Source organism: Carassius auratus, chromosome 7 (genome assembly GCF_003368295.1).
Source record: "Carassius auratus strain Wakin chromosome 7, ASM336829v1, whole genome shotgun sequence".
NCBI lineage: Eukaryota > Metazoa > Chordata > Actinopteri > Cypriniformes > Cyprinidae > Carassius > Carassius auratus.
This window is the reverse complement of record NC_039249.1, coordinates 27,709,039-27,730,162: the sequence shown is the minus strand read 5'-3', so window position 1 is coordinate 27,730,162 and position 21,124 is coordinate 27,709,039. Positions and strand designations below refer to the sequence as shown.

The window sequence follows — 21,124 nt, the reverse complement described above, 5'->3', positions numbered from 1 at the left end:
AACTCGTTTGAAGTAATGGTGCTTCATATAACATTATCCAGAGAAACCAATGTTAATGATAAATCCCCTGTTATGTTTGTACTGGCTACTGTATACAGGCCACCAGGGCACCATACAGACTTTATTAAAGAGTTTGGTGATTTTACATCCGAGTTAGTTCTGGCTGCAGATAAAGTCTTAATAGTTGGTGATTTTAATATCCATGTCGATAATGAAAAAGATGTATTGGGATCAGCATTTATAGACATTCTGAACTCTATTGGTGTTAGACAACACGTTTCAGGACCTACTCATTGTCGAAATCATACTCTAGATTTAATACTGTCACATGGAATTGATGTTGATAGTGTTGAAATTATTCAGCCAAGTGATGATATCTCAGATCATTATTTAGTTCTGTGTAAACTTCATATAGCCAAAATTGTAAATTCTACTTCTTGTTACAAGTATCGAAGAACCATCACTTCTACCACAAAAGACAGCTTTTTAAGTTATCTTCCTGATGTATCCGAATTCCTTAGCATATCCAAAACCTCAGAACAACTTGATGATGTAACAGAAACTATGGACTCTCTCTTTTCTAGCACTTTAAATACAGTTGCTCCTTTACGCTTAAGAAAGGTTAAGGAAAACAGTTTGACACCATGGTATAATGAGCATACTCGCACCCTAAAGAGAGCAGCCCGAAAAATGGAGCGCAGCTGGAGGAAAACAAAACTAGAGGTATTTCGTATTGCTTGGCGGGAAAGTAGTATATCCTACCGAAAAGCATTAAAAACTGCTAGATCTGATTACTTTTCTTCTCTTTTAGAAGAAAACAAACATAACCCCAGGTATTTATTCAATACAGTGGCTAAATTAACGAAAAATAAAGCCTCAACAAGTGTTGACATTTCCCAACACCACAGCAGTAATGACTTTATGAACTACTTTACTTCTAAAATCGATACTATTAGAGATAAAATTGCAACCATTCAGCCGTCAGCTACAGTTTCGCATCAGACAGTGCACTATAGACCCCCTGAGGAACAGTTCCACTCATTCTCTACTATAGGAGAGGAAGAATTGTATAAACTTGTTAAATCATCTAAACTTACAACATGTATGTTAGACCCTATACCATCTAAGCTCTTAAAAGAGGTGCTTCCAGAAGTCATAGGTCCTCTTCTGACTATTATTAATTCCTCATTGTCATTAGGATATGTCCCCAAAACCTTCAAACTGGCTGTTATTAAGCCTCTCATAAAAAAGCCACAACTTGACCCCAGAGAACTAGTTAATTATAGACCAATCTCGAATCTCCCTTTTCTGTCCAAGATACTAGAAAAGGTGGTATCCTCACAATTACATTCTTTCTTAGAGAAAAATGGTATATGTGAGGATTTCCAGTCAGGATTTAGACCGTATCATAGTACTGAAACTGCTCTCCTTAGAGTTACAAATGATCTGCTCTTATCATCTGATCGTGGGTGTATCTCTCTATTAGTTTTATTGGATCTTAGTGCTGCGTTTGACACAATTGACCACAACATTCTTTTGCATAGACTTGAACACTTTGTTGGCATCAGTGGAAGTGCATTAGCATGGTTTAAATCGTACTTATATGACCGCCATCAGTTCGTAGCAGTGAATGAAGATGTATCATATCGATCACAAGTGCAGTATGGAGTACCTCAAGGCTCAGTTCTAGGGCCGCTACTCTTCACGCTTTATATGTTACCCTTGGGAGATATCATCAGGAAACATGGTGTTAGCTTTCACTGTTATGCTGATGATACGCAGCTCTATATTTCCTCGCAGCCCGGTGAAACACACCAATTTGAAAAACTAATGGAATGCATAGTCGATATAAAAAATTGGATGACGAGTAATTTCTTACTGCTAAATTCAGAAAAAACAGAGGTGTTAATCATAGGGCCTAAAAACTCTACTTGTAATAACCTAGAACACTGTCTAAGACTTGATGGTTGCTCTGTCAATTCTTCGTCATCAGTTAGGAACCTAGGTGTGCTACTTGATCGCAATCTTTCCTTAGAAAGCCACGTTTCTAGCATTTGTAAAACTGCATTTTTCCATCTCAAAAATATATCTAAATTACGGCCTATGCTCTCAATGTCAAATGCAGAAATGTTAATCCATGCATTTATGACTTCAAGGTTAGACTACTGTAATGCTTTATTGGGTGGTTGTTCTGCACGCTTGGTAAACAAACTACAGCTAGTCCAAAATGCAGCAGCAAGAGTTCTTACTAGAACCAGGAAGTATGACCATATTAGCCCGGTCCTGTCCACACTGCACTGGCTCCCTATCAAACATCGTATAGATTTTAAAATATTGCTTATTACTTATAAAGCCCTGAATGGTTTAGCACCTCAGTATTTGAATGAGCTCCTTTTACATTATACTCCTCTACGTCCGCTACATTCTCAAAACTCAGGCAATTTGATAATACCTAGAATATCAAAATCAACTACGGGCGGCAGATCCTTTTCCTATTTGGCGCCTAAACTCTGGAATAACCTACCTAACATTGTTCGGGAGGCAGACACACTCTTGCAGTTTAAATCTAGATTAAAGACCCATCTCTTTAACCTGGCATACACATAACATACTAATATGCTTTTAATATCCAGATCCGTTAAAGGATTTTTAGGCTGCATTAATTAGGTAAACTGGAACCAGAACACTTCACATAACACCGTACTTTCTACATCATTAGAAGAATGGCATCTACGCTAATATTTGTCTGTTTCTCTCTTGTTCCGAGGTCACCGTGGCCACCAGATCCAGTCTGTGTCCAGATCAGAGGGTCACTGCAGTCACCCGGATCCAGTACGTATCCAGACCAGATGGTGGATCAGCACCTAGAAAGGACCTCTACATCCCTGAAAGACAGCGGAGACCAGGACAACTAGAGCCCCAGATACAGATCCCCTGTAAAGACCTTGTCTCAGAGGATCACCAGGACAAGTCCACAGGAAACAGATGATTCTTCTGCACAATCTGACTTTGCTGCAGCCTGGAATTGAACTACTGGTTTCGTCTGGTCAGAGGAGAACTGGCCCCCCAACTGAGCCTGGTTTCTCCCAAGGTTTTTTTCTCCATTCTGTCACCGATGGAGTTTCGGTTCCTTGCCGCTGTCGCCTCTGGCTTGCTTAGTTGGGGTCACTTCATCTACAGCGATATCGTTGACTTGATTGCAAATTAAAACAGACACTATTTCAACTGAACAGAGATGACATCAATGAATTCAATGATGAACTGCCTTTAACTATCATTTTGCATTATTGAGACACTGTTTTCCAAATGAATGTTGTTCAGTGCTTTGGCGCAATGTATTTTGTTTAAAGCACTATATAAATAAAGGTGATTGATTGATTGATTGATTGATGGAGAGCCGATGAGCCAGGGTGACGAGGAGGATCCCGAGGGCAAATGCGGAGCAGATGGGACCAGCGACTGAGGCAGAGGTGGGGAACCAGAAGGCTGCAGTGGAGCCAGAGCGACAGAAGACTGAGGAGGAGCTTGATGGAGCCGGAGGGACGAGAAGAGTGGAGACCTGAGATGGTCGACGACAGATAAAGTCTGGCTGTGTTCTGGATCTGAAATAGATGTTCTCCAGACACTGGATGACTCCTCCCCTCCAGCACAGTCCAGTGGTGTCTGGGAGGTCGATGGGGTGGTAGTAGTTTGCCCTCATCCGAACAGTGAGTTCAGCGCAGCGTAGTCAAACGCCAATAAATGTGGAAGTGGCTGAACTCAGCTGCACACTCCAAAAGGCAAAGGTTCTTACGAGCTAGGGCAGTGAACTTCACGGCAAGGGGATCCATGGGGAACACAGGGGAAACGGTAAACAAAATACTGAAAAAAACACAGAAAACAAATGGAGAGGAAAACACAAATAAACTGTTCTTGGTCAGGTCTTCTGTCACAATACATTACAGGAAGGATCACAGGAGCCGTGGATAAACGAAACTGTCATTTATTAAATCCAACACTTGGAAGGGAAGGAAGAAACACATACACAAGTAGACCTGACAGGAGGAAAGCACAGACTGGAACTACATACATGGGATAATAAGATAATTGGGAGGAACTCAGGGTAAACAGATATGACCAAAATGGGCACATGATGGAGAAAACACACACACAAACCAGGTCCATAATCCTGACAATTGGGAGAATATTATCTTTATATGCATTAAGTAGTCCACTATACCAGGGGTTCCCAAACTTTTCAGACCGCGACCCCCAATATTAGATTGCTGACGACCCGCGACCCCCGCCCCCCGTGATGATTTGCGATTTGGTTACATACTGACAGAGCTAAAACAAAAAGGAACACAATCTTTAAGCCAGGCTATTTTTTTAACAAATTATGGACAAAAACAAATACATCCATAACTGTGAAATGCTTACAGACAGAATACGAACAAGCTGCCTATAACACGCATACAACAATAACTTACTCTGTATTCAGAAAAAACGCCTTACATACATGTATGGATTTCCCAATCAGGACCCAGATTTGGTCAATGGGTGGAGCAGATAATTTTATATTTTTATAATTTTAATTTCATTTTTAAGATTACAAGTAAACAGCATTCAATACTGCAAGAGTTCCAATCTATATGGGCCTTAGTACTCTTTTTGATGTTTTTTTTTTTTTTTTTTTTTTTTTTTTTTTGTGTGTGTGTGTGTGTGATTGCATTGTTTGTGTAAATGGTGACCTTGTCCAGTCATATTGGTCGGGAGCGTCTCCTTCAGGGAAATACTTATGAAAGTGATCTGGATAAATCCAGATTAAAAATTTTTTTTTCATTGCGCATTCAGCCCTTTTACTTTCGCGATTTGTTGCTAATAAAAAGGAAATGACCATATTTGGATCTGACAGCATTGTACAGTGAAGAGAGAGCTTTCCAGCCATGCCTGTGATGAAAGAGAGCAGACAGAGATCGCGGATCGGCAGGATGATTTACAATGCTAACTTTTGTTGAATTTATGCGAAATCTACAGACGCAAACAGACAAAGTGTAATAGAATAAAGACCTAAATGTGTATTAAAAAAAAAAAAAAAGTTTCTGTTAATCATCTCGCGACCCCCCCGCTCCCCACTCCGCGACCCCCACTTTGGGAACTACTGCACTATACTGTTCTTATTGATTTACTGTACACTCTCAGAAATAAAGGTATCAAAGCTGTCACTGGGGCAGTACCTTTTCAAAAGGTGCATGTTTGTACAAACCCAATTCCAAATAAGTTTTCAAATTTCAATATTTTATTCAGAATACAACACAGATGACATATCAAATGTTTAAACTGAGAAAATGTATAATTTTAAGGGGAAAATAAGTTGATTTTAAATTTCATGGTATCAACACATCTCCAAAAAGTTGGGACAAGGCCATGTTTACCGCTGTGTGACATCTCCTCTTCTTTTTATAACAGTCTTCAAATGTCTGGGGACTGAGGAGACAAGTTGCTCAAGTTTAGGAATAGAAATGTTGTCCCATTCTTGTCTTCTAGTTTTCTAGGCTTCTAGTTGCTCAGTTGTCTTAGGTCTTCTTTGTCACATCTTCCTCTTCATGATGGGCCAAATGTTTTCTATGGGTGAAAGATCTGGACTGCAGGCTGGTCATTTCAGTACCCAAATCCTTCTTCTACACAGTCATGATGTTGTAATTGATGCAGTATGTGATCTGGCATTGTCATGATGGAAAATGCAAGGTCTTCCCTGAAAGAGACGACTTCTGGATGGGAGCATATGTGCTTCTAGAACTTGGATATATCTTTCAGCTTTGATGGTGCCTTTCCAGACGTGTAAGCTGCCCATGCCACATGCACTCATGCAACCCCATACCATCAGAGATGCAGCTTCTGAACTGAGCGCTGATAACAACTTGGGTTGTCCTTGTCCTTGACCCAGAGAAAACTCCTGTGCTTCTGGATCATATTTAGATATGGCTTCTTTTTCGACCTATAGTTTTAGCCGGCAACGGCGAATGGCATGGTGGATTGTGTTCACGACAATGTTTTCTGGAAGTATTCCTGAGTCCATGTTGTGATTTCCATTACAGAATCAATACTGTATGTGATGCAGTGTCGTCTAAGGGCCGAAGATCACGGGCATCCAGGGTTTTCTGACCTTGACCCTTACACACAGAGATTGCTCCAGATTCTCTGAATCTTTGGATGAGATTATGCACTTTAGATGATGATAACTTCAAACTCTTTGCAATTTTTCTCTTTAAAAACTCCTTTCTGATATTGCTTCAGTATTTCTCGCCGCAGCACTGGGGGAATTGGTGATCCTCTGCCCATCTTGACTTCTGAGAGACACTGCCACTCTGAGAGGCTCTTTTTATACCCAATCATGTTCCCAATTGACCTAATAAGTTGCAAATTGGTCCTCCAGCTGTTGCTTATATGCACATTTAACTTTTCCGGCCTCTTATCGCTACCTGTCAAAACTTTTTTGGAATGTGTAGCTCTCATGAAATCCAAAATGAGCCAATATTTGGCATGACATTTAAAAATGTATCACTTTCAACATTTGATATGTTATCTATTTTTCTATTGTAAATAAAATATTCATGAGATTTGTAAATTATTCCATTCCCTTTTTTACTCACAATTTGTACAGTGTCCCAACTTTTTTGGAATTGTGTTTGTACCTATTAGGTTCTAATATGCACACTTTAAGTACTAATATATACCTTTAAGGTACAAAATAAACCCGGTAGGGACAAACGTACCTTTTGAAAAGGTAACACCCCAATGAGAGCTTTTGTACCTTTATATCTGAGATTGTACATTACAGGCTTACTTAAGATGTACTGTAGTATATGCATATTTAATTTATTCATTTATTTTATTATACCCAGTGAAAAATTGTGCAAAAGTGAACTTACCAATTAAAGAAGTAAATAATTCTGGAGCTGAACTTCCTGCAGCCATGAAAGTTGCCCCGGCCACATCTTCACTCAGCTCCAGGTTCTGATCAAGAGCATCATATAAATGATTAATCATGAGCACTAGCAATAATCTGCAACCAATAAAATGGTCCCCTTTGTCTTACAAATGCCATATACCTCAACTAATCTTCCCTTGTGAAAAAGAAAAAACATTACAGAACACTTTTCAAAAACTCCACTTGCAGACAATATATTAATGAAATAAAATATAATTTAAAGAGAAACACATTCATGACTACAGTATATTTCTTTATACATTTAAGTACACTTTAAAAAAAGAATTTTACTTTTAAAGTACTTTTTCAACCACGTTTTATTAACAATCTTTTGTCGTGTAACTAACTATCCTTTTATCCTGTAACTATCCTTTTAATATTTTTATTTATTTATTTATTTATGAAATGATAATCTAAAGAAACTAAATCTGCCAGCAGGTTGCGGTAAATGTCTTAATTTAATTTTAATTTGTTCAAACAGCTGATTCATTCAGGAATAAAGTAAAAGGCTTTCTGAATAGACCTTTGAATCATTGGCTCACATGATTTGTTCAAAATGTGGATTTATTCAGAAATTAAACACAGCTGTGTTGCTATATACAGTATTGTTCAAAATAATAGCAGTACAATGTGACTAACCAGAATAATCAAGGTTTTTCGTATTTTTTTTATTGCTACGTGGCAAACAAGTTACCAGTAGGTTCAGTAGATTCTCAGAAAACAAATGAGACCCAGCATTCATGATATGCACGCTCTTAAGGCTGTGCAATTGGGCAATTAGTTGAATTAGTTGAAAGGGATGTGTTCAAAAAAATAGCAGTGTGGCATTCAATCACTGAGGTCATCAATTTTGTGAAGAAACAGGTGTGAATCAGGTGGCCCCTATTTAAGGATGAAGCCAACACTTGTTGAACATGCATTTGAAAGCTGAGGAAAATGGGTCGTTCAAGACATTGTTCAGAAGAACAGCGTACTTTGATTAAAAAGTTGATTAGAGAGGGGAAAACCTATAAAGAGGTGCAAAAAATGATAGGCTGTTCAGCTAAAATGATCTCCAATGCCTTAAAATGGAGAACAAAACCAGAGAGACGTGGAAGAAAACGGAAGACAACCATCAAAATGGATAGAAGAATAACCAGAATGGCAAAGGCTCAGCCAATGATCACCTCCAGGATGATCAAAGACAGTCTGGAGTTACCTGTAAGTACTGTGACAGTTAGAAGACGTCTGTGTGAAGCTAATCTATTTTCAAGAATCCCCCGCAAAGTCCCTCTGTTAAAAAAAAGGCATGTGCAGAAGAGGTTACAATTTGCCAAAGAACACATCAACTGGCCTAAAGAGAAATGGAGGAACATTTTGTGGACTGATGAGAGTAAAATTGTTCTTTTTGGGTCCAAGGGCCACAGGCAGTTTGTGAGACGACCCCCAAACTCTGAATTCAAGCCACAGTACACAGTGAAGACAGTGAAGCATGGAGGTGCAAGCATCATGATATGGGCATGTTTCTCCTACTATGGTGTTGGGCCTATTTATACCATACCAGGGATCATGGATCAGTTTGCATATGTTAAAATACTTGAAGAGGTCATGTTGCCCTATGCTGAAGAGGACATGCCCTTGAAATGGTTGTTTCAACAAGACAATGACCCAAAACACACTAGTAAACGGGCAAAGTCTTGGTTCCAAACCAACAAAATTAATGTTATGGAGTGGCCAGCCCAATCTCCAGACCTTAATCCAATTGAGAACTTGTGGGGTGATATCAAAAATGCTGTTTCTGAAGCAAAACCAAGAAATGTGAATGAATTGTGGAATGTTGTTAAAGAATCATGGAGTGGAATAACAGCTGAGAGGTGCCACAAGTTGGTTGGCTCCATGCCACACAGATGTCAAGCAGTTTTAAAAAACTGTGGTCATACAACTAAATATTAGTTTAGTGATTCACAGGATTGCTAAATCCCAGAAAAAAAAAATGTTTGTACAAAATAGTTTTGAGTTTGTACAGTCAAAGGTAGACACTGCTATTTTTTTGAACACACCCCTTTCAACTAATTGCCTAATTGCACAGCCTTAAGAGCGTGCATATCATGAATGCTGGGTCTTGTTTGTTTTCTGACAATCTACTGAACCTACTGGTAACTTGTTTGCCACGTAGCAATAAAAAATATACTAAAAACCTTGATTATTCTGGTTAGTCACATTGTACTGCTATTATTTTGAACAAAACTGTACATATACATGAGACAAACCTCATACAGGGACATTTTTGCACCAGTATCTTGAATCATATGCTTAAATGCATTTAGGGATTTTGGGGCGGGGCCAGTGCGTTAACTTCATTACAGTTTTTCTCAATTGCTTTGGCACATTTTTTGAAAGTCTTGATGTTCTCTAAACTGTGAGTGCAAATGTCACAACTGTTTGCTGGAACTTCAGAACTTCATCGCATGTCTGCAAAATGTAGTTACTCACCCAAAACATTTCATTCATGCTTCAAAACCTAATTATCATGTCAGTAATTTGGCCAAGGCCACCAAAATATTAAGTATTTTTGTCACACTGGTCAAAATATTTATTTGTTTTTTCACCATGATAGTCAAACATGGAAATTTAGGTTTAATATATATATATATATATATATATATATATATATATATATATATATATATATATATATATATATATATATATATATATAAAGGAAAAAGGGCACAAAGATGAAAATAATTAAATTTTCAGAATGTGTAACTCTTGTGTTGTTCTCTGTCAATACAGTATAAACTTTTCAACTGAAGATTCATGAGATGAACCTTTGAGCTATTTCAGAGAAATGCTTTACTCTTCATTAGTAAAGATTCACTTGCACAAGTCATGCCAAATTGCCAAAAAGTCTAGTAATAATGTGTAAAAATAAAAATAAAAAGTGTGCTTGTCAGTTTATGACAACTAGATTAACCATTTTGCATTTAATGACTTATACGATGAACTAAAGACTATGTTTTGAGTGGTAAGACTATTGCACAGAAAACTGTATAATAAATTTTGAGCAACATGACATGAGCAACTGATAATGTAGGAAACCACAGATAAATGTGCGGAATCAATTGCATGAATGTACAAAAGCAATCACATCTTTTTCAAAACAATGAGAAACAGTTTTTTGACTAGATGATGTGGAGGTTGTACAAGTAGTTTTGAGAATTTCATTTTGATTTGAAAAATGCACCAAAGTGACTGAGAAAAACTGTAAACCATGATTTATGACGTGATCCACAAGTGTGGCTCTGATTTCATCAGAGACTCGGGACTCTTCTCTTTCCACCTCTTCCTTTATTATGTCTTCCTCTAACACCACCACCACGTATTCACGTCTTCCAATTGGTCTTCCACAAACATGTTACTGTAATTCAGGATTGTATGTATTATATCTACATGTGCTCCCAAACTTGATTGGTTAAATGGTTGATTCAAATCGTATCGCAATTAGAGTTCATTTGCCAATTTAGCAGACATTACAAACAATGTCAATGTCAGATATTTTTGGAAAATACATGTGTGTATACCAATTTTTCATAACTGAATGGATCATTTTGAATGTGATGGCTTACCTGGTGAAAAATGATTAAAAGGTTGTGAAGAGATTTGACAGTTCAAGTGAGAATCGCTTTATCAGTTTTGATTAACAAGCCATATGCAAATAGTTGTTATGCAAACTGCAGACAATTGTACTTACTGTTTGCACACATGTGCCAAAGCATTTGCAATTTGCTCAAATCAATAAGAAATTCCAATCTAATGTGAACAAGAAGCTAATTGTTCAGAGATCTGAACTTATTGTTAAAAAAAAAAGGAAAATTGAGAATTGAACCAAAGCAATTGAGAAAAACTGTAAAATATTTTAATCACGCTGTTTTCATAACTAATTTATTAAGTTAACAGACCTAATGTGTGTATATATATAATCTTGACAGCTCTTTGTCAAATCGTGAATAAAGCTAATTCCCCTGAAGGAATGTGAACAAAGGGAATTATTTTCCCAGAAGGAAACTCCCCTGTCAGCCATGACATGTTAATTAACACTTTAGCCAGCGTTCATCACACATAGCGTCAGTTCTGACCCATGAAGCAGGGAAACATGGCGGTCATCACTTCACTTTCTGAAGGATAGCAGAAGTATTGTGCTGAAATGTCTGACGGGCGGCTTCACTCACCTCTGAGATCTTCTCCAGCGACGGGACAAAATAATCATCACAAACGATAGCCAGCGCGTAGAGCATATAGACGGCCTGCAACAAGAGGATGGATGGATGGATGTGAAAGGAATTTAAAAAAAGCCAAACACTCAGGAACTCTCACAATGCAAATGCCATTCCACAAAACAAAGGGCTTTGATCTCTTTGTGAAGCCAAACACTCTTTGGTTCCTTCACCCATCCTCCTGCTCTCGTGGTTATAGGGGAAAATAAATTTTTGTTATGAACATGTAGTGTAAGTGGATTCACTATCAGCTGAGTGTAATTCATATGCGATGCCTGCTCCCTAATGAACGAACAATTGAAAGTATGGGATTTCCAGAATACTCAAATATCTAAATTAATATATAATCGATAGCTGTGATCAGCTTTTGATAGAATATTGGCCAAATTTAAAGGGGGGGTGAAATGCTATTTCATGCATACTGAGTTTTTTACACTGTTAAAGAGTTGGATTCCCATGCTAAACATGGACAAAGTTTCAAAAATTAAGTTGTACGTTTGAAGGAGTATTTCTGTTCCAAAAATACTCCTTCCGGTTTGTCACAAGTTTCGGAAAGTTTTTTTCGAGTATGGCTCTGTGTGACGTTAGATGGAGCGGAATTTCCTTATATGGGTCCTGAGGGCACTTCTGCTGGAAGAGCACACGCTCCCGTATAACAGAGCACTGAGAGCACAACAGACTTCACTGATCAGAGCGAGAGCGTCGCCAAATGTCACAAAAGAAGTGTGTTTTTGGTTGCCAGGGCAAGACAACCCTGCACAGATTACCCAAAAGAGAAACAGCATTAAGGGACCAGTGGATGGAGTTAATTTTTACAGAGCATCAACGGAGTTGTGCAAGTATTTTTGTTTGTTCCCTGCATTTGGAAGATGCTTGTTTTACAAACAAGGTCCAGTTTGACGCCGGATTTGCACATCGTTTATTTCTTAAGGATAATGCAGTCCCAACGAAAAAGGGTCACAATCGTGTGTTGAAACTGCAGGCGGTGAGTAAAACTGCTTCAAATATCTCTGTGTTGTTAACTTAGCAATCAGCGCATAAGCACATCAAGTAAACAACATGCAATGTTGTCATCAAACTGCACTTTCCACATGTACAGCTTAAAAGAAAAAAAACGACAAAGTGGAACTTAGTCATTTTCCAAAACCGCTAAGCAAATATATATAGTTTCAATACATACCACATAGAGACTGATTGCTGATGCTGCTCTGGATCTGATTCTGGATCATAAATAAACGGCTGAATCTGACTGTAAGCCATGGTTTGTTTGGGATGATGGTTTTTCCCTCACGGTAATGTCACAGCTTCCAAACGCTCTCAACGCAAAAACCTACTCGCGCTCGTGATTCTTTAGCTCCGCCCACACGTCACGCCTCCAGCCGCTCGTGTTTTTCCGGGAAAAATCGGTACAGACTATCTTTCTCTTATGAATATAATAAAACTAAAGACTTTTTGGAGTTATGAAGGATGCAGTACTACTCTATAGGTACTCAAGATTAACAGGAGATTGAGTGAAAACGAGCATTTCACCCCCCCTTTAATGATCACGTGAAATTGGAGTCTGATTGAACACGGAGCTGATAAATCCTGATAAATTCAGAAGCGCAAGTAAAAGACCAAATACGCTTTAAACCTTTGACCAGGCTGCTGGATTCTGCTTCTTGGGCCAGCAGGTGAATTATCACAGATGGATGGATAGATGGATGGATGGATGGATGGATGGATGGATGGATGGAGTGTCACTCACACAGAGCACGTGCAGCAGTACAGCTCCTCTCTTGCGCTGCTCTTTGTTGAAGATGTCCTCAGGGAACTCATGAATTGCTAAAGGGAAAACACCACAGTTTCGACATGGCATCATCAGAAACAATTGTGCCTGCTGGACTTTAGCTGAATGTGTGGTGGGCTAGTGGCCTATAGGAACACAGAATAATATGAACTTTAATGACGACAGAACTCAATTATATTTCTAGCAGTCCATCACTGTGTTACTGAAGCCTTCCTTCTCCACGCTCATATGAAAACATACACACAAACTGAGGCACACACAGAAATACATCAGTATTGTTAGTTTTAGTTTTTATGTGAAAATAAAGCTGATGAGATGACATTGCTACCATCCACATTAATTTAAAAGCTGTTTCTTAAAGCTGTTTAATTCTTTTTCTTTTTTTTTCTGTTAATTATTGAGATATTTTTGGAAGAGACAAGTTGAAGTTCTCAGTTGTGTTTGACATCTCCTTCGACTCTGAGCAGAAGCAAACAAGTGCTGCTCTGATGAACGACCTGATGCGCTGCCTCAGAGAGGGAGGTACTATGATGACGTCTTCACTAGGGAAGTGAATAACTGAAGCCTATGGCAAAGGAGCGAAAGTGAGAAACTGGGTGGAGGATACATCTTTCCCATGGACTTGATTTAGGAAATATGGAAAAAAAGGAGGAACCAAAGAGATGACAAGCAACACAGAAGGGCAGCTGCTAAAAATACTCCTTCTCCCTCTCCTAGGGGGGACGTCTTGGGGTTCTGAGAGGCAGACGCACATATGAGACGCCGTTCGACTCCAACAAAAATAGAAAATCAGTTTGTCAATCAGATGACAGAACAAGTGAGCGATTTAGGGTTATACTCTCTGCCCAGATTCAGTCAAATGCAGCAAAGTTGACTGGGCAGTGCTTCATAGTACAATAGACGATGACCCAAAACATACAGCAAAAGCAACCCAGGAGTTTTTAAAGGTACAAAAGTGGAATATTCTGCAGTGGGTGAGTCAATCTCCCGTTCTCAACTTGATCGAGTCGCATTTCACTGCTGAAGACAAAACTACAGACAAACAAGAACTAAAGTCAGCTCCAGTGAAGCATCACAAAGAAGGAAACCTAGTCTCTGCTGATGTCCATGAGTTCCAGGTTTAAGGCAGTCATCGCCTGCAAAGGATTCTCAAAAGAATATATAAAATGAACATTATATTTATTTGTTCAATTACATTTGAGCCCCTGAAAATAGGGGGCTGTGTATAAAAAAGAAAATGTAATTCCTTAGCATTTTATATTTTTGTTAAACCTCTTGAATTCAAGTTTAAAGTCTGCACCTCAATTTCATCTTGATTGTTTTATTTTTAATTCTGTTTTGGTGGCATACCATTATGAAACTATGCTATTCTTATGCTTTATTTTATACTATTTAGTTGAGTGAATTTTAATTAAAAAAAAAAAGACTGATAGTCAATGTTTAAAGGGGGGGGGGGGGGGGGGGTGAAATGCTATTTCATGCATACTGAGTTTTTTACACTGTTAAAGAGTTGGATTCCCATGCTAAACATGGACAAAGTTTCAAAAATTAAGTTGTACGTTTGAAGGAGTATTTTTGTTCCCAAAAAACTCCTTCCGGTTTGTCACAAGTTTCGGGAAGTTTTTTTCGAGTATGGCTCTGTGTGACGTTAGATGGAGCGGAATTTCCTTATATGGGTCCTGAGGCACTTCTGCCGGAAGAGAGCGCGCTCCCGTATAGCAGAGCAGAGAGAGCACAACAGACTTCACTGATCAGAGCGAGAGCGTCGCCAAATGTCACAAAAGAAGTGTGTTTTTGGTTGCCAGGGCAAGACAACCCTGCACAGATTACCAAAAGAGAAACAGCATTAAGGGACCAGTGGATGGAGTTTATTTTTACAGAGCATCAACGGAGTTGTGCAAGTGTTTGTGTTTGTTCCCTGCATTTCGGATTGCACGTCGTTTATTTCTTAAGGATAATGCAGTCCCAACGAAAAAGGGTCACGATCGTGTGTTGAAACCACAGGCGGTGAGTAAAACTGCTTCAAATATCTCTGTGTTGTTAACTTAGCTATCGGTGCGTAAGCACATCAAGTAAACAACATGCGATGTTGTCATCAAACTGCACTTTCCACATGTACAGCTTAAAAAAAAAAAAAAGACGACAAAGTGGAACTTAGTCATTTTCCAAAACCGCTAAGCAAATATATACAGTTTCACTACATACCACATAGAGACTGATTGCTGATGCTGCTCTTGTTAAATTTCAGCCTCGGGATCTGATTCTGGATCATAAATAAACGGCTGAATCTGACTGTTAGCCATGGTTTGTTTTGGATGGTTTTTTCCTCACGGTAATGTCACAGCTTCCAAACGCTCTCAACACAAAAGCCTACTGGCTCTCGTGATTCTTTAGCTCCGCCCACACGTCACGCCTCCAGGCGCTCGTGTTTTTCCGGGAAAAATCAGTACAGACTATCTTTCTCTTATGAATATAATAAAACTATAGACTTTTTGGAGTTATGAAGGATGCAGTACTACTCTATAGGTACTCAAGATTAACAGGATATTGAGTGAAAACGAGCATTTCACCCCCCCTTTAATGTTTAGATATGATTATTTCAAGACATGTAAAGCATTTTGGCTCATTTATTGTTGCAATGGTTTCATTGTCAAACTCCAAAATCAGATTATTTTCAATTCTTAAAAAATACCATAATTTTTTATATATAAAAAAATATATACTATATATTAAAATAACATTTTAAGCTGTCATGTAACAACGTACCCCTCAGATGTTACAATGTACCCAACCAACAGAGCATATTGTCACTTTTAAATTTTTAAAGGTAAATAAAGAAAAATGTATAAACTGTAATTATGAAACAAAGTGACAAATTTGTAGTAGACAAGTGTGAAATTACTGTGGATAAAAAATTATATTCTGAACCCAATGTGGATTTACACAAATGGAGAAAGTCAAAAAGTGTTACGTTGTGTCCACTATAAACACACACCCACACACACACACACACACACACACTTTCATGTTTACAGTTCATATACAGTATACTTTACACACACACACACACACACACACACACACACACACACACTGGTTTGTAAAAAAAAAAAAAAGATTGGTTTTGGATGTGACTTCAGCCAGACAGTAATTACACATTATTACAAATAACTCAAGATCGCAACATTTGATTGGCTCCAAATAAAGGTAAAATGACAGTAACAAACATATGCATTACTTTGAAATCTCTCTAATACTTCTGTCTTTTTTATATTTTCTATTAAACATTTCTGTTATTTATATATTTCTAACCAACAATAGGATTTATTTGGTCCATGGGCTTATTAGGGTCACTTTCCTTAAATACTGGGCAAATGATATGCAACTGAAAGCAGTTACTTCTGCTTGTGCCATCATGTGACCTTAATGCATCACGTCAGAAGAGATTACACTCCAGGTCTGATTACCACACAGTGAAATGATGCAGCATGATCTGTTTTTAGTGCTTGTGCTTGTCTGTGAGGGATTTTCGACCCACTCACTGCTTCTGAAATATACACAAAATATTTGGCCAACGCATCATGTGCAATTATTACTGACATGTTGAAAAATAGCATCTTCCCTTTCCTTCAGATTATTTATTTCTTCCCCCCTTTCTCTCTCTCTCTCTCTTTAGCATTCAGTTGCCAGGCAACACAAACCTCAATGGATTCTCATCTGAAGACGAGGTCTGACGTCTCGTCCTTTTGTAAGGAACAAAAACAATGGCGAGGACGGGAGAGACAGAAAAAAGAAATCAATCTCAGGCTTATTACATAAGCCCCTCTAATTACGGAGGAGAAGTTTGAGGAACTGTACCTATAAAACATATATTGCTCAGCTCTTAGACAAGCAAAATACTGGAGATTATGAGAGTAGCATTTCATCCAACTGCAGATCTGACACTGAGAGCACTCATTAACATTTTTGCTAGCGCTTTTTCAATTTATGAGTTACCTGTTATATTCTCATACTCACAAAAGTGAGACATGGCAAATTAAACATGATTTAACCTTTAACAGCAATGATAACTTGCTTGTATTTCAATATTAAAACACAATGTATAAAAACAATTATTATAAAAACAAATTATTTTGTTCAAAATAATTAATTAAACTTTAAAAAAATGATTTGTTATTTTTTTTAGTTTTCTTCTACTTGCTATGTGAACACATGCACACACATACACACCTAAATCATATACTTGATTTAAAAAAGTTAAGTTAACTTTTGTGAACATATACTTTTAAGATTTGAAGTAAACTACAAGTGCACATTCAGTAGAATCAGGTTGAATAATGTTTTTGTATGTATGCGTACGGGACTTTAGTAATGTGGAGAAACTAATGTATTCAGGTCTTAATCATATTAATCTCTGCATAATACACAACAGAACTACAATAATAACAACAGAGGCATTTGTCTGAGATCAAGTGCTTTCCAGATGAGGCAGTAGAGAGTCTGTTCCTGACGTCTGTTTATCTCTGGACAATGTATGTTTTCTCTTCCGTCCCTTTTATACGTCCTTTTTTCTGTTTTCTGTTTTGCAACAGTAATTCATACATCTCAGCAACACGAGGCCTCTTCAGACAGAACTTTGCTTTCAGAAGGTCAGGCAGACTCTTGTGAAAAAGAAGGACACTTTAACACCATTTTAAAAGAGTACTTTTTAAGGAAATAATGTATTTTAAAATAATATACTTAAGTTTAAATGTAGTGTAATGTTTTTGACACTTAACTGAGTGTTAATTGCAATTAAACAAAAATGTAAAAAAGTTAAAAAAGTTAAAAAAAAAAAAAAATATATATATATATATATATATATATATATATATATATATATATATATATATATATATATATATATATATATATATATATATATATATATATATATATATATATATATTAAATGCAATCAGTTGAAATTTTACCTTAGACTTCAAGAGATTTTTGACCCACTTAAGTATTTTTTAATTTAATTTCACGATTACTTCTATTGGCTTTATATATTGACTTAATGTACTTCTTTAAAGCACTACACAAAATTCTTTAAAAAAAATTTATATAGTTTAAATATAAAACTTTTAATTTGTCATTTTATAAAGTTTTTAAACATGTACTTAAGTGTGTTAAGTAACAGGCATGAAATATTCTCTCTTTTGTCACTTAACAGGTTTATGCAGGTTTTATCAAGATAAAATCAAGACTTTTAAAACCTTTTTAAGACCAAGTAAAAAAATGAAGGAATATGAGTTAACACAAAATAGTGATTATTTTAAAATTGTTACACATTTACTTGATAAAGTGGCATCAGATAAAAAGTCTTGTTAAGAATGAAATCGATTAAAATACATCTAGTTTATTGATTTAACTGAAATTAAACATCTAAAAGGGCCCAGAAAAAAAAAAGTTTTCAAACATATATTTGTTCTTGTTTTAAGAATAAACTCATTCGAACTAAGTTTACATTTCCATCTCAGGCAAATATACCTTGTGTTAAAGGATGTTTAGATTTTTAGACATTTAGTGTTTTTTATGGTAAGTGCACACTTCAGTACAGTAGAGCAGACTTCCTTTCCACAAGAGAGGTTTAGGGAATATATTCCATGCAACCATAGTATCATAGAGCTACAAACACACACAAATATATTGACTGTGTAAATGTTATATATCTTTCAATCAGTGGCCTTTGGGCAAAACAAATAATTACTCTCACTTTTAGTATAAATCACCACAAAACAGTAAAAAATCACAACATAAAATTTTCTGCAATGCAAACATTATAAAACATTTGTTCCCTACCTGCTCTTGTAGTGTCAAGGGTTTGATTTTCGACGCCATACTGCAGGACCCTACGTCTGGGAAAGTCTGTTTCTGGCGACGAAGACTTGATCTCTGTAATGACATGAGAAATTAATATTTCACTAAACCTTCACAACCAAATGTGTATAAAGGTTTACTTCTATATCTGCAAAGTGTCACTGCAACAGTCAACAATGTTAATGAAAACATTTATGAATCCATCAGGTAGACCAAAAAAGGTATTTGCGAGCAAGTATACTTGAGTAAAGACATCTGGCACCAGAAGGCACTTCAAGCTCCTCTATGTAAGCGTGCGTCCTGACAAACATACTGTAAAACCAGAACCATTTTGTTTAGTTTTCTCTTGACAGCAAGAAAACACAACAGTGTGGCACAGCTACGCAGCGTCCTGTTCTGTTGTTCAGGGCAGCAGAGTTATATATAATACGGCGAGGATACCGTACCGCAAAGATCAACACATTCGTCACAGCGACACATGAATGTATATTTAATTCATTACAGATTTGACATCATCTGTCTCAAGCTAAATGTAACAACTGAAATCAGAATTTTGTTGTTTTGTGAGCTATGTGTATTTTTACACAGTTTACCTAAAATAAAGCAATATTCTCTGAAATCATAATTGCATTGCATTTTGTTGATTTTGAATGGGTGCCGTCAGAATGAGAGTCCAAACAGCTGATAAAAACATCACAATAATCCACCCCGCTCCAGTCCATCAGTTAAATCTTAAGAAGTGAAAAGATAATCCACCATTAAGGCATTTCTAATCTTGGCTTCTGGCTAAACTAAGTCCTCTAACCATAATTTTGCTGTTTCCAGGGAAATATGTTTCTCTTGTGAATCAGGAGAGAAATATGCATGGACTAAGCACCATATACAAGCCAAAACGGCCCACAACTGTTTTGCTTTCAAATATGTTGGTGGATTTTGATGTGAAAGGACAACATTGGATGAACTTCACTGGAGGAAGCATTATTATGGATTATGAATTTTGCCAGAAGTGGCATTTTATTTAAAAGATTGGTTTCTTTTCTCAAGACATTAACTGATGGACTGGAGTGCTGTGGATTATTGTGATGTTTTTATCAGCTGTTTGGACTCTCATTCTGACGGCACCCATTCACTGCAGAGGATCCACTGATGAGACACTAATGCAATGCTACATTTCTCCAAAGAAACTCTTGATCTTAAAGTTCATCTTACATTGTAAGCATTCAGATACTGTGTCTTTGCAAGCTTTCAGTCCTTTCTTTCATTCAAATGAGAGCTTCTTTGTCTAGTTTGGTCATTGTGTGTCCTAAGCTAGGTCTGAATGTTGTTTTGGATGATGAAGACATTAAGATTATTTCATTAAAAACTCAAGAGATTATTCTCACTAAAAATGCATATATTTTATTAAAAGTTTATGATAAATTTGTGAGTTCGAACTGAGACAATACAGTGTGGTTTAAACTGCCTTAAGATTATTTCTAATGTGCTTATTACTCTGTTGTTCAAAGATTTTTGAAGCTGTTCTCACCGACCTTTTCTTATCAGACTGCCTCTCTTGCTCTCTTTATAGGTCATATTTTTCCAGCTTTCATTTTGTGATGCTATATATGGATAAAACCAGCTCCTCTGCTGCACTACCGTCCTCTCTGTCATCACAAAACATAAAAAGGAAACCAGTGATGCCACACACGGAGATCACACTGGAACAGATTGTTGTCGTGGATCAGTCTACTGTCATTAGTTATAAACCTGTGGCTGTCCTTTATTCAAGATATGTCAAATAATCCAGTTATACAAGGAGACTTGAGCAGAATATTGTTTGTTTTTTTCAGCTTGCACACATTGTAGACTGAAAGTGACCATATGTCAATATATCATTACTGTGCATTGTGAAAAACAGACTGATGTGCACTTAAGTGTACTTCAAATCTTAAAAAGACTATACTTGCAGATATACTTATTCTCTGAATGTTATCATCCATAAGTTGTTTCATATTTCGTAGGGCTTGATTCTGCTTTGCTGTGCTGCCCTGTCTACAGAATGTTATTTTGCTGTTTCTACTATTGTCTTTCATCATCGTCTAACCTTCCAGTGTTATTTTTTCCCTTGTTGCATGTACTTTGTAGAGCGTCCTACAAAAAAGGAAAGGCACTATATAAATAACTTAGTATTATCATTATTACTATTATATTTATTAAATAAAATAAAAATTAAGTGATATAAAGAAAGACACTTTGATGTTTTTTTAA

At 37.0% G+C, this 21,124-nt stretch overlaps 1 protein-coding gene across 2 annotated transcripts in view; it reads right to left on the bottom strand.

Annotated features, from left to right (window-relative positions):
* Positions 1-21,124, bottom strand: part of LOC113106396 (sodium/potassium/calcium exchanger 3) — a 32,944-nt gene that overhangs the window by 10,525 nt on the left and 1,295 nt on the right. Inside the window, exons 2-5 of one of the 2 annotated variants that reach the window (XM_026268277.1) lie at positions 18,860-18,952; positions 12,974-13,050; positions 11,182-11,256; positions 6,912-6,996 (exon numbers count right to left, since the gene is read on the bottom strand). In XM_026268277.1, the coding sequence (XP_026124062.1) occupies positions 6,912-6,996; positions 11,182-11,256; positions 12,974-13,050; positions 18,860-18,952 (330 nt within the window). The remainder of the gene's footprint in view (positions 1-6,911; positions 6,997-11,181; positions 11,257-12,973; positions 13,051-18,859; positions 18,953-21,124) is intronic. The other variant, XM_026268278.1, reaches the window with a different exon arrangement.